The sequence below is a fragment of the Sceloporus occidentalis genome, unplaced genomic scaffold (assembly GCF_023333645.1).
Source record: "Sceloporus occidentalis isolate IW3139 unplaced genomic scaffold, rSceOcc1.0.p SCAF_5, whole genome shotgun sequence".
Lineage (NCBI taxonomy): Eukaryota > Metazoa > Chordata > Lepidosauria > Squamata > Phrynosomatidae > Sceloporus > Sceloporus occidentalis.
Window position 1 is genome coordinate 116,339,698 of NW_028316985.1, and position 15,022 is coordinate 116,354,719.

The 15,022-nt window shown below is 37.4% G+C and overlaps 1 protein-coding gene across 5 annotated transcripts in view; it reads right to left on the minus strand.

Annotated features, from left to right (window-relative positions):
* The window catches only part of GABRA2 (gamma-aminobutyric acid type A receptor subunit alpha2), a 91,740-nt gene that overhangs the window by 33,788 nt on the left and 42,930 nt on the right, over positions 1–15,022 (minus strand). For all 5 annotated transcript variants that reach the window (XM_089525189.1, XM_089525191.1, XM_089525192.1 and 2 more), the window contains one exon: positions 9,348–9,415. In XM_089525189.1, the coding sequence (XP_089381315.1) occupies positions 9,348–9,415 (68 nt within the window). The remainder of the gene's footprint in view (positions 1–9,347; positions 9,416–15,022) is intronic.

The window sequence follows — 15,022 nt, forward strand, 5'->3', positions numbered from 1 at the left end:
TTCTAAGTGAACTAAAGACACTGCAATTAGCTACTAAAATTAGGATTTAGTGTTATAACTTTCCTTTGACAATTATGGTGATTAACCATTCAGATTTACTGGTTTTGTTTTTTTGTTTTGTGTTTTGGGAGAGTTCCTTTTAATTTTTTTTAAGTGAACACAGCTTTTCCTCTCAGGCTAATGTCACAATAAATTTATATCACTGGCCTCTCTAATTCTTTAGGGCTTTTCATCACAACACTAAGCTTACACATTTCATAAAAACAGCTATAAGACAGCTGAATCTCTAAAGGTGCAATCTGCTTTATCCTTACTCTTTAGCTTCCTTCTGTTAGCGTCCAATTTTCTACATAATGAAGTTGCAAATCATCTCTCCAACCTTCACCTATGACTCAAAGCATGATTGCTAATGCACTTATATAAATTTCTAAAGCAGCAATTAAAAGTTGGTTTGTACTGGAAACAAACAGATATAGCTGGTTTGCTTTGGTGAAGTCTAGAGAAAATTGCACATTACACTACTACTGTATACCCAAGTCCTGAAAAACCATGGAGAATGTCTGTGTAAGAAGATTTTTTGTAGTGGAAAGGGAATGAAGTGATAAATAGTCTTTTCCCTATGCTAGCCTGTTTCTCACAAAATACAACAAGAACGTACTTTATGTACTGCTGCACATTTTGTAGGCCTGTGTTGGCAAGCTCAAAATGAATCAGGAACACTGGTGGAGATAAAAGCAGCTGAGTCTAGTGTTAATATGCCCCCTGTGAAAATCTCTTTGCTTAAATAATTCTCACTATCGGCATGAGGCAAGAAGTCTGGCCGGAAGTCAACTAATATCTTATTTAACATAGATTTCATTCAGGGTTCGGTGATAAATCTATTGGGTTCATATTCTAATGTGAGATGACCCAATTTGCATCTCCTGGAACTGAAATGTTGACCCAAACAGAGTTTGTAATTATAATTTTGCACATGTCTGAGATGTATTCTGCACACATATGCACAGAATATTGAGAAATGTAAACTTTTGAAAAATGTATATTTTTATCAGTGGAACACATTTTGGTCAACAGACGAGGGCACACCAAAATTGAACATGTTTGAAAAATGTGCCCAAACCCACAAACATTTGAGGGCAAAATGTACAAGTATCCACATTCATTTCTAGGGTGGGGGGAGCAATTTAATGTGGATTTAAGCTGCAAAGAGCTTCCTGACTGAAACTGAAGAACCTCAAAAAAGTTGAGCCTACAAGACTTGTGCATCATCAAATTTGAGACACATAAAAGAGTTCATTTAAACTGTAATTTTATTTCCATAAAAAAGAAGTGCCCCCATGCTTCACCTGTGCACATTCTGGCATGCATACATACATTCATGAGCAATATTAAAGATCTCAGAAAATCAATCAGCTCACACTCAGTAGACATGAATTTTAGAAATCTCCTGCTTCAGCAAAAGACTGTAAACCACACTACTTACTTATTAATTATATTTGTATCCAACTTTTCTTCCAAAGAATTAAAGGCAATGAAAATCATTTCTCCCCACACCATTTTATCCTCATAGTAGTGTCAAGAGAGTATGGCCCATGGTCACTCACTGACATATCTAACTGAATGGGAATTTGAATATGGGTCAAATGTTTCTAGTCTGGTGCTTTAAACATTATACAGCTTGACATCAGCAGCAGCAAAAGCAGGAGAGAAGAAACAATGGTGTAGAAACAGAATTGCACTTGGAGCAGACCATTACACTCGTAGTACTGAACAGATTACTATTTATGTGTCATAACATCTAATCTAAATGTACTAATCTAAAATATTAATCTTCTGATTTTTTAATTTAATTTTTATTTATTTCAAGGATTTATATCCCACCTTTTCCCCACAATGGGATTCAAGGCAATTACTGGAATTAGCAATCCTGTAGCAATCCCTGGGTAGAAGCTTGCCTAGAGTATCTGTAATCATTTCTTCAGATGGACAATGCTGTATAACACTAATTAGTTGTTAGAATAATTGAATCATAGAGTTGGACGAGACCATAAGGACCATCCAGTCCAAACCCCTGCCATGCAGGAAGACACAAAGCACTCCTAACAGATGGCTATCTTGCATGCCTCTTTGAAGGCACTGAATACTTAACTCTGGAGCCTCACTGAAATACACTATGTGATTTATTGCACACTTTTATCCAGATATATGTATTTGTATTTTTCCCATCGATTGCTGTACTCTTACATACTTCCTTTGGCTCTATTCCACCACTTTGACTATTAAGTAAATTCTGCCTAAGCTGTATGTGGGTATGTAATACCATTCTTATGTCTTACCCTCAAATGTAGTCTATTCAGACTGTATCATAATCACTTAATGCCAGAATTATATGTTACCTTAGCATCCAGTAATATGCACCTGGTTATCTTAACTATATTGTGTATGGGGGGGTGTCTCCTTTCCCCTACTTCAGTTTGACAAGGTGTGTATGGCACAGTCATCTACTGCTGAATAGCATTTTCCTTTCAATGTTGCTTCATCATCCTTTTATATGTATTCCCACTATCTGTGTAAAATATTTGTTGCTTTTACTCAAATGTATTGTTGGTCACTGCCACCTATTGTAATTTTCCCAGCATCTCATTAAACTATCTTATGAGATATACAAAAGTATAAATGAACAAAACCATCAGTTGAGATTACCAGGCATCTATTCCCACTTGGTGTGTGAATCTTCATTAGCCCACAAGGGGCAGTATGAATGTTTCCCAAAGGAGGTGTCATCCTAATTTTGGCTGCATTTATGAAGTATGGTGGGCACTGCTTTCACTTTTAAAGGACACATGTATTTCATTGGTATATAGAGGAAGCCTCTGCCTTTTGACTCCCTGTTATCTGGTTACCCACTCTTTCAGCACTTGCAAATTAAAGACAAGGTCCATTCATCTGACAAGGGACCCACTCTTGTGTTATTTTTTCCTGCCTACCAAGGCATGCTTGAGATCGACCACACACATGCACACTGCTTTTAAACCAAACTGAGGGAGAAAAAGGCACCAAGCCAACAAAGACTTTGCAAAGTGCAAGAGGAGGGAAAGGAGAAATGAGTGGATGCAGGGAATCCTAAGCAAGCCACCATAATTCCTTCATGTTCCTTACCTGGGTTCTGCATTTCAACCAATTCTGGCTTTTGATAGTGCTGCAGTCCCTAACCTGCCAGGTAAGCAGGAGCTTCCTGTAGTATGCTGATTATTTCCTTATATACTGTGTTAACTTCCGTTTTGAAGTGCTTTTGTATATTTTCTATGCCCTAGGCATCTGTGTTCCACAAAGCTCTCTCAGAGTCTCTAAGACAGCAATCTCTTACATGTTTGCACACCTCTTATACTCGGCTAAGCCTTACTTTATACTGTTTACACAGCAGTTAAAAATACTGTTTAAATGTTCAGCACTCATGCAATTTCTGAAGTTTAGTGTACAGATCTTTAGCCATATTTTCTTTTCCTTATCTCGATGAGTTGCTTACCTTCCTCCACCATAATGATATTTTCATGGTCTAAATTGTTAAATAGTTATCTATTTTATCCCTACTTAAAATGTACCATAGATCACCTATGGGTAGCAGCATTTCAGCTTTGAGTTTCCTGTGTGGATAATCCTAATTATTCAACTTTTCCACTAGAAATGTTATCACCCGTTCTTCTTTGCCATCCTTCTCTCCTAATTATTTGGTGAATAGACAATGACCCCCCCCCACCCCCCTAGTATCACCAATATTCTAGTTTGCCATCTTGGCCATTCTAGACTGGATATCTTGGCAAGGTGAGACAGCACCTCAAGGAGTCTCCAATCATCCTGGAGAAATATTTGGCCTGGTGATAGACCAAGATGTTAAATGGTGTGTGAACAGAAAGGAATTGTCTTTTTTCCCCCTGTGTCTTTTTTCTTTTGAAATTTTCACAAAATATAATTAAGCATAACCCTCATCTCTACTAGTGGCTTTTCTCCTCCATGGAACTAAGGGACTGTAGAGACCACCCTTCAGGTGCGCCAGATCAGGGCTGTGGCAACTGCACACTGTGACCCCAATCCAGCCTCTCCAGGGCACAAAAAGTGGCTCCTTTTTGTACACTGGAAAGGGCGTGATAGCTGTGCCGCCGTGGTTTGAAGGTGCTCCTTTGGTGCTGCATCATGTGGACACAGCGCCAGAAGAGTCCCATGATGCTTTGTGCCATGTGGAGCAGCGTGCGGCATCCTGGCACCCTGGGGACAGAGTTGAGGCATGTGTCATGTGGATGTGACGCCCCGACTCTGCCCCCAGGCCGGCCCTAATGGCCGGTCTGCACAGAGCCTAAGTATGCACACACAACACTCTGAACAAAGCTGACCACATAAAGACATAATAAACCCTACAATATTAGTAATCCAGATTTATGCAACAAAGCAACAACTATTATATTTTTTAATATAGTGAGGGTTTTTTTAGAACTAAGAAATAAACATTCATGAAAATATACAAATCCCTTCCCCCCACAAAAGACCACAATCTTGCAGCATTTTCTATCATGAAAAGTGATTTAAAAGTTGCTCCATTTACCATGTGTGGTAAATCAAGTCACATTTTCCATCACTAGTTGGCATAATCCTCCTTTTTAAATCATGACTCATAATTAAATTTTATTTTATTTTTGGCAATTTTGCAATTTTCATTAATCTGCTTCACACAAACTTCAGTTATATTTTATATAACTGTTACTAAAACAAATGACTGCAAGGCAGAAAGAACAGAAACAGGACATTAGAGAGAAAGGTGAATTGGGGAATCCCCAAAGAAATGGGGAAAGCCCTAAGCAAGTAAGCAAATAGGTTACAACTTTACTGTTTAAGAATGACCAGTTACATACTTAGACTGCAGCCACATTGGCCCAAAATACTTCAGGAGTATCCCTGACAGTGCACTAAATTCCCCCCATTACCCTGACACTCCAGAGTGATGCCATGAGCATGCATGTGTGAACAGCCACCTGGTGTTGCTCTGAAGGACTCCAGATCTTCTGTGAAGATCTGATGCTAAAGGTGAGCTTTTACAATCCATTTTAAGAGTGTTATAATCCAAGTTCGGTGCTGAACTGGCCAGAATCAGGGATTGGTCCCTGTGTCATCTGACTGATCACTGTGAAGACAGAGGGAGGACATGTTATTTGGCCTATGCGGGCATGTACTTACTCATTACTGCAGTGTTCTAACCCTATTTACATGGAGTTGCCTCATAAACTGTATGCTATATTTCAATGAACTAGTTTCTTATTGATGTTCTTTGAACTCTGCAGTCAAAGTAAACAAGTTTTGCAGTGTGCCATACTCAGATGGTGGAACAGATGATGGAAAAATGCTATGCAATATAGGAAGCTTCCTTCAGTTCTCCTCATCAGACATAATAACAGCTACTCTATTTGTTCAGAACTATATTTATAGCTATACTTATAGCAGCAGTTTAGATTGGAGGCTAATATGTCATTATTTAGAGTCAATTCACCAGTTCCTTATTATTGTTTTCTATTCATAAATTGTTGGCACCATGCTTTCCTCCAACTGGTTTAAATCATGGTGCTGTGAGGTTGGTTTGGCTAACAGCAGTTTATTTAGGGTCACTATGAAAACTTTGTGAGTGAACATCTCTATCTGCATTACTCATCACAAAACAGATAAGTGGTAGCTACAAAAAAACTGGATATAATAATGCCATAAGAAAGACAAACAAACAGAAGATAAACACCCACCCACACCAGTTTCTATTTAAAATGAAAACAAACAAAAATAAAGCTCACTGGAAAATCAAATGACATCTTTTGATTCCCAAAATGCTTATTTTTTTCAGCTAGTAAGAAAAGGAGGAAAGCATTTTTATCTCATTTTCAATTTGCTCTAGGTATGACTTTGATTCCCTGCTCAGCCATGGAAACCCACTTGGTAACCTTGGGTGAGTCACATACTCTCATCCCCAGAAAACCCCATAATAGGGTCGTCTTAGGGTTGTCATACATTAGAATGACTTCAAGGCATATTGCAACAACAACAAGGCAATTTTACCTGTCAAGTATTCAGGAGACCTCTCAATAATGATTCCCTTTTCATTTATATATATTTTTAAATTATCATCTCAACAATTTTTTTTCTTTCAAAAGTATGGTGATAATTTCATGTTTGTTCCCACATATGTGAAAGTCGTTTATCCAACAGCAGTGTCAATACCCACTTTAAAGAAAACTCTTCTATTTTAGAGTTAATGTCAGCCCTTGGCATTAGTAAACATTTTAACCACTTTCATACAGCTGACTACTTATCTACAATCAGACCTGCAACTAATGGCTGTCATTTTGAGGCACAAATTTTCATTTCCATAAGGACTCTCTAGAGAGCTATTATGTTTGTAAATGCTAAATAGGATTCTATTATCTATTGCTGTGTGTCTTATGTTCTCATTTACACCCAAGCAAAGCAAGTGTGAAATGCTGCCAAGTGAATTCTCCTCCCAGCCATCTCGATTTTTAAAATTTCACACTTACATGTACTGCAATGGGAAATCAATCTCACAGTGCCCAATCAATAAAATGATTTATTTAGTGTAAGTGATAATATTTTGTGCCACTGGAAGAAACTCAAGATAGTCACTTGAGACACTTGAGATCTACTATAGCCAGTTGCCTATCTGAAACGACTTATTAAACTTGGTATATCCTCTTGTAGCAGACACTGGGGAATTATACAATAAAACAATAGGGAGATCTAGCCTGGACTAATCAGAATGGCAAATTGTTTTAACTTTTCATGTGAAAATATTATGTAGTCTTCTATGATAAAAAAAGAGCTCATGATGACACTAATATTTAATATTTTCATTACTGAAGAAGGCATTATTTTACTGCACAGCAGACTCAGTAGCAAGTGGTGACCCTGAGCTGTATTAAATATTACTGGGATCAAATGTGGTTGTTTGTATTCCTTTTGTAGAAAAAGGTACAACTGCTGCAACAACAATAAATGCAATATGTGCTGAAATACAACAAAGAAAGTGAATATAGGACATTACTGGAAAAGTAAATTAAAAAGAGAAAATTTAAAAAATTGAAAATGGAAAGGAGTGGTGCAAATTACAAGCAAGAAGATAAAATAAATACATATTTCTCAAAAAAGCAAGTATATTTGCATGATACCTTTCAGATTTTTTTTAAAAAGGAAGGACAGCTAGAAGGGAAATGTGAAGGCCAAATAACTTATTAATCACATCACATATATCTAAGAGGACTAGCACATCCAGTCACTATACAATGGATAGTTAAAGTGTGGATTTCCTGAATGAAAAGCCTATGTGTATTATGTTACGAAGCTTCCTAGTCAACATATCACTGGGACTATTCTATCCTAGCGATCAAATTATCCATCATATTTTGTTTTGATCTGCAAGTTCCTTTGTGAGTTCCTTATTCTTCATCAGTAAAAGCTCCCACTCTTGTTGCTAGTTAATCACTAGAAGAGGGCCAGTCTTCTGCAAAAGACTCATTATGTGCGATGTTAGTTACAACTCTAAATATTTTATTGCCCAAAACAGTAATTTATTCATGTGTTGATAAAGCATACTATCTCATGTTCAAGCTTCTGTTAGCATGTTCATTTCATTCTTTGACCCAGCAACATATTAACTTTGGATCATCATAAGAAAAGCCTTATAACTAGCTCCAGATCCCAGAGACTGTGTCATGTCAATCTTTTTAAATTGCCAGGTTGTAGTTTACTTAAAAGGCATGTCCTAAGCTGCCTGTGGGATCTTCAGTCTTCAGCTGTGCCTGACAGACCATGCTGCTGTAATTGGATTCTGTGAATCTGACACTGGGTCAGACTTGAGGTTTGCTTTCCAAGGTTGAAAGAGTAATTACAAGTAGAAACAAATCTGTAAGTGTTACTTTGATCATACCCTATCGTGGATTGATTTCTTGCCCTCAACACTGTAAAAATGGCTGCTTAGCTTCCCTTGCAAGGAAATAATAAAAAAAGGCACCTCCTGTGTATTGCACATATTATTGCATTACTGTCTGATGTACTTTCTTGAAAGGCAAGGGACCATTGGTAAACTGTGCCTTCAGGGAATCTTTCAATTACAGAGTTCCATGAGATCAGTAACTTTGTTAAGACATGGTTGAAGCTCCTTCACAGACTTCCCTGTCAACCCATGGAAGTCAGAAGTACAGAGGGGGCTGGAGTACACATCCCTAGTGCCCTCTACACACTTAGAAAACATATCTGAATAGGGCTGCAGTCTAGTTACAGAGTAAGCTTTACATGCATGGAGCATATGTGCTTCAATGTATGAGTACCTTGACTAATGGAATTAGGGGTGCAGTTTCTGTAGGGATGTGAAAAATATTTGCAGTCAGGGTAAGAAATATCTGTTCCAGGTCTCAGTGGACAAAAAAACCTTTAGCTTCAGTCTCAGGCTATGATTGGTGAAGGCAAGAGACATTTTTATTCCTATTACGTAAGCAATTCTACACCACTGTGTTTGGTGAGGGCTGGAGTTAAGTTGTTTTAGTAGTTGTGAGCGTGCCAGTATGATTATGAAACTATTTTTTTAAATTAATACTTCATGCTGCGATTGGTGGAAAGAATTAGATAATATCTTGATATAACAGACTTTAATGTTGGCCACTGTTGAAGTCAGTATGTCAAAATGTGTCTGGTCTTTGTTCAGATGTTGGTTTTTTACATCAATGACCATCCATCTTCTACCAGTGAATACAGTTGTGCCAAATGGACCAACACCTTTATTGTGCCTTTAGTGTTACTAAATTGTATGGGTTATGTATACGTTTGACTATTGGGTCTAAAGCAGAGATGGGAAGCCTGTATCCCTGCAAATGTTTCTTAACTCCAGTTTCAAGCAATTCTAGCCAGCTTGGCCAAAGTTAAAGCATGATGGCAGAAGCTCTTTAACGGCATCTGGAGGGTCTAAGATAAAAAGAGAGATCATAACAAAACAGCTGTAAATATGTATGAAGTAAAAGGATATAGTGGCCAAAAAAACAGTGTGGGTCTAATGTTTTTTTAACCAGGCTGTTTCACAAGCAGCTAGACTTTTTACTGGCTCAGACAAGGAGGACTCTGAGACCACAAAAGATTCCACTACAGACTGTGGAGCTCCTGGTAAAATGTACAGGCCATCTCCCACCCTGCGACCAATTCCCATGTACTCTTTCAGAGTTATATGTTATATTACATCACTTCGCAACAAGGTCTTGGCCACTGTGCTCTGATTAACATTATTCAAAAATTATTTCACTCTGGGGACTCACCATATCTGTATCTGAAACAGGCCCAAAACTGGTCACATAGATGTTTGTGAAGACTTCAGTTGTACTATCTGGCATAAGAAAAGAAAAGAAAGAAGAAGTGTATATGTGTGTATTTTCCTCTTTGAATTCTGTTTACAAATATGCTGAGACAGGTCCTGCAATGCATTTTCTTCAACAAACAGCAATGCATTTTTGTCAGCAAATAACAAACAGGTATTTTTGGAGCATAGCCACGAGTAGCTTTTTTTTTTTTTTTACCATTTATAAACACTGCAAAAACAGTTTCTAAAGGAAATTCAAGTGAAGCCTCTGTAATTCTTTGAAGAAATGAACAGCTGGTCATTTCTTTTGATAAGCTATCTTGACGTGTAGAGGATAAGAATATTTGTGAGAATAGCTTGCATCTTTTATTTTATGTGTTTAGTTTTTGCAGTTTTAGAGAATGCATTTGTTGTAAGTTTATTTATGGAACACTAGAAAGTAAAATGTAAAGTCCAATATAGAATTACCAATGCATAAAGTGGTCTATGAACATAACTTGGAAAGATGATTTTTTTTAGGTTGGGGGGGATATGATGTCAGAATACGTAGACCAAATTTTTGGAATGTATTCCAAAAATGTAACTTTCCCAAGCTTTGCCTAAGAGCCAAATGTTCTTCTACACATCAAAGTATGGTTGTATACACACTGCAGAAATAATGCAGTTTGACACCACTTTAACTGCCATGGCTCAATGCAATGCCTGGGATTTGTAGCACCAGAGGTCTCTGACAGAAAAGGTTAAATATCTTATCAAAAGTACAGAATCCCATAGTATTGAGCCATGGCAGTTAAAGTGGTGTCAAACTGCAGTGTGGATGCACCTGCAGAATTCCAGTTTTTCTTGATCTCACATGCTCCATTTTGGATAAAAATATCTTTGCCATTTTTACTTACACCAACATAATTGCCAAATCTTTTGGAGACACTGGTCTAATGCAACTGCTGGTCCCAACTAGATTAGACAAACAATTTCTAAATGGTAAATCAACACTAATATAAATCTCAATAATTCAATGGGGGTACCTTAGTCAGGGCAAGTAACTGAGTTTAGCATATCTCCAACTGTGGCCCTAATTAATTCCCTTCCATTCCATTTTCTCAGCAGCTTTTAAAATGTCCCACTTCTTCCCATTTCCCTCCTCTGCACTATATACATTGTTGTTCATGTAAGAATTTTGTTCAGGAAAGATGTTGGAAATAAAAATACTGTACAAATATTTTAAAGCCTTGTCCCATTTCTGTTCAGCCATCTTTTAAGTTCCACCTGAGGAATGGTGGAATATAAATGAAATTATTATCAACCATCATCAATCTTCATTAACATCCACCAACATTATCATCATAACTCTTTCAAAGTGGTGAAGATGAAGATAGGGAAATATGCATTGGCTTTCTATAAATATATGTATAAATCTTTTTACCCAAATGCTAAAATGTTCTCATTATTTGCACATATCAAGCAACTATAAATTCATTCTATAAATACAAAGAATTTCAACTGTCTGTGCAGAGCTCAATAGCAAAGAGCAAATGTTTTTGTATAGGCTCCTGCACAGAGAACTAGAAAACGTAAGCAAGGTGTAAGAGAGATGGGTATGGAACGCCATAAAAAAACTACTGTATGACTGTTTTTATAGACACAATTCATAATACCACTTAACAATTAGATTTTTAAAAAAGGAAATATACCAAACACTTATTCTACCATAGTCATCCTGTAAAAAATAATAAGTAGCTTCATAAAATAGTACAAAATAATTCCAATTTACCTCACTGTACAAGTAGAACAATGAAAATATATGAAAATAAAATTCATAGAAGGAAGGGAGTCCCAGTTTTCATAATATTCAATGATCCAATAAAGAGGCTAAAAAGCACCCAAGCATATTCTTTTGCTTTCCCCTTCCACACTTAGAAACACAAAGTTATATATTACAAATAGATATATGAGCAAGAGCCATAAGGAATCTAATAGGTTCTAAGGCAGTGATGGTGAACCTTTTAGAGGCCGAGTGCCCAAACTGCAACCCAAAACCCACCTATTTATTGCAAAGTGCCATGTCCCTCTGGCTTTCTAATAACGAACTCTGGCAAACTCTATGCTGGGGTGACAGCACATGTTCCCACAGAGAGGGCTCTGAGTGCCACCCCTGGCACGCATGCCATAGGTTCGCCATCACTGTTCTAAGGGTTGCTTTGAGATGTAACAAGTATTTCCCCCCTTTTCAAGATGGAGGTAAAGCCCTATCTTAGCCTTCACAAAATCTCCATATAAAACTGCAATAAAAGCAGAATAAAACCAAAATTAAAGCAAATATGACATAAGAAAAAATAATTGAGATATATTTGTAAGGTCCATGTGTGGTCATCCATTGTGTATCATTAAAAGGGCAATGGATTGGGAAAGTCATTTACTGCATAAAAGATTGTAGGGGAACTGAATTCAGAAAATCATTTGGAGTGCATATTCCAATGTACTAGTTATACATTTTTCCTTTCTTTCTCTGCTCCCTTGCTGTATGAAGATCTTACACAAATGTACATACATTTATTTTTCTATTATCTATTACATTTATATCCTGCCTTTCTTGCAACATGGAATTCAAGACGAATCTGTACATAAAGTTCCCAAGCAGTTACCCATTCAAGAAAAGCTGCTTAGCTCTACCATGGATGATATATGCATTTAATTTCATACCATATGAAAGAGATATATGAGCTTGAAATCACACAAATTTCCACCTAGAGAGAGTTCCTGTCCCTTTTCTTTTCCTTCTCTCCTTCCATTAATATCAAACACCAAAGGCAGCAGCTCAGCCAGTGTCACATCCTTAGATCAATACATCCTTCCAACTTGGAAGAGCAAGAAGTAAGGTGAAGAGGGAAGCCACTCATTTTCTTTACATCAGAACAGAGAAAACACAGACTGTGTATTGAACATGACTCCCCAACCTCCACTGCCCTGTATTTGCTACTACTAGCATCAGAACTGCTAACCAATGGTGGACAGAGTTCAAACTCCCAACCCAGGTTTTTGGAATTCACTTTTGGAAGGAAAGGAGACATTTTACACTGCAGAATGGCATGATGGATTCTATTGTGCACAATAGTACTCTGAAACCCTCTTCCACCAGAGAGAACTTCTTCAGTTGTGATTCTATCATTATGGCAATTGCGGCGACAGTGGGAACCTAGGCACTGGACACCAAATTTCAGCAGTGCAACCCTGGGTGAACTGGGAAAACAATGCAACCCAACCACCCCTGCAGTTTTCCCACCTTTGCTTTACATTACTGGAAAACTACACTTTAAAAGAACCTTCCTGAATATGTCACACCACAAATTATCAAATCCTGGGGAAAATTAAGTGAAGGTAGAGTATGTGCCTGCTCAAGTATGCACATTATTTCTTATATGCATCACTTATGCAATTTTGTGATTAAATACACAAGGCGTCTTGCCAACATTAACAATCCTGAGGAATTTGGGACAGGGGAGAGACAGTTATACAGCTATCAATCTTGAGATGGGAAAAACAGAAAGAAAAAGTGACAGACAACTAGATCTATACCAAGTATTCACAAGCAAAATCTTTCTGTACAGAAAACTGTGTTTTCAAAAAGATAGCAGTAGGGTGGTTCAAATGTAATATAATATAATGTGAACATAATCCATGGTTTAGCATTATGCAGTGTTATCTATTCATTCAGTATGTTTCAGTCCCATGCACTTCTTCTTGCCCTCTAACTTAGCCACTTCTATTTTACTTCTATTTTAAATTAGCCACTCTGCTCTCTTGCCCAAACACAAACTGGTTAACATGGTTTGTTTCAATTAATAATGGGAGAGTCTCTATTTTGTTCAGTTTTTCCAATTCCTAACTGTATTTTATTCCCCTCCTAGTTTTGCATCAGATTGCAAGAGTATGTATTTTCTTCACACACTGAAATTTGCACAGACGTGAACTATTTTCACAGAATCTTAGGCCCAAAACAGATGGGCAAAATGATGTGGCTTCAGGTTGGGGGCATGGCATTTAAACGATGCACACCCCAAACATGACCTGAAGCTGCACCAATGCTGTGCCAATGAAAAAGAACCAGGCCAAAAAGTAGTGGATATAATCCACTACTGCTGGTGGCCCGGTTTAGGACCATGGCAGCAGCCCACATCAGGAGAGAGCCCATGTTGTCACAGTCCCAGAGTGACTGGCACATCTTCCACCTAAGTTTCAGCACTGTCATTCTCCCCCAGAGACATGCACCATTTCCTGCTTTTCCAGAAAAGTCTATTCCACTCTTTCCAGAAAAGGTTCACCCTCCCTAATAAATTGAAGTGTAGACCCAACAGCTTGATGTTGTTTGTCTGTTAATTGTTGTTACTTCTTGTCTCAATCTGTGGGGAGATGGGAAATAAATTATTATTATTATTTATGAAACTAAATTATTTCAGCTAACCATGATTAAGATTGACCACAGTTTAGATCCAGGGTTTATAGAGAAAGAGAAAATTTATCACCTCACAGCTATGCAAGGGATGAGGAGAAGATGAAAATGGAAAAGTCAATGAATCACTGAGGGTCACCCATAGTATTAAGCTACTGTTTGGCATTATGAGAATGACATTCAGGAGCTTTGGCTTTAGTGTTATCTCCGTACACAGACTGCCAAATTGTTCCCTTGCTCCTTTCTTACATAGTTAATAATGCACTCTGTGCTATTTCATTCACTGTTCTCTAGTGCTATTTTATTTTAAAAACTGAGAAAGCAACCACAATTTATTTGTCCACAAAAACAAACAAACCCCAAATCCTTTATTGGGATCAAACAAACAGTGCTGTCCAATTCTCTGAAAGTTTTTATTAGCATAGATGTTAAGCAAAACAAACAATAAAAGGAGAAAAGCTGGCAACATGTTTAAATTCATATTGTCAGATGGCTAAAGCAGTCTTAAAATGAATTTCAAAAAATGTTCTTAAAATTTAATTATATTAGCCTCAGCTAAATGCAATGCAAATGATTAACGAGAAGAGATAGGACAAAACACAGCATTAAAACAATAGCAACAGCACACAACTAATCACAAAAAAAGCCTGCTTAAAAGATACAATTGCCCAGATCTGTCATACAGTAGTCTTGCATGTGTCACACAGAATTTGGCTTCTGGATTTAGGATTGATCAGTCAGATTTGGCGAACTGACACTATCAAGAACCCAGTTAAGAATAATGATTGGAAGCATGGTCCAATCCAACTCGTTATCACAGAGAGAGGATGTGGTTGTAATGTGAAAACTTTTTCCTCTATTACATTCCTTGACTGTTCCCACATCCCTCTTGAAAAATAATTAAAAAAACCAAAATTTTCAAGAGGAATGAAACTGAATTGCCTCTTTCCACTTTAGCTCAAACCTACTGACAAGCAAAAATTGTACAATGTCTCTAGAGCTTTTACAAGAGAAAAAACTGACAGCTTGCACCTTGTAGTACAAAGGAAGTAACTGATCCTTAATTCACATCTTAGTTTTAATTAGGTTGATTAGATGGAGTAAAGGGGGAATAAAGAGAAACGGGGGTGTGCTTATTATTTATTCCTATACCACTGCATCAAAATAAAGCTTAGTGGCCATTGCCT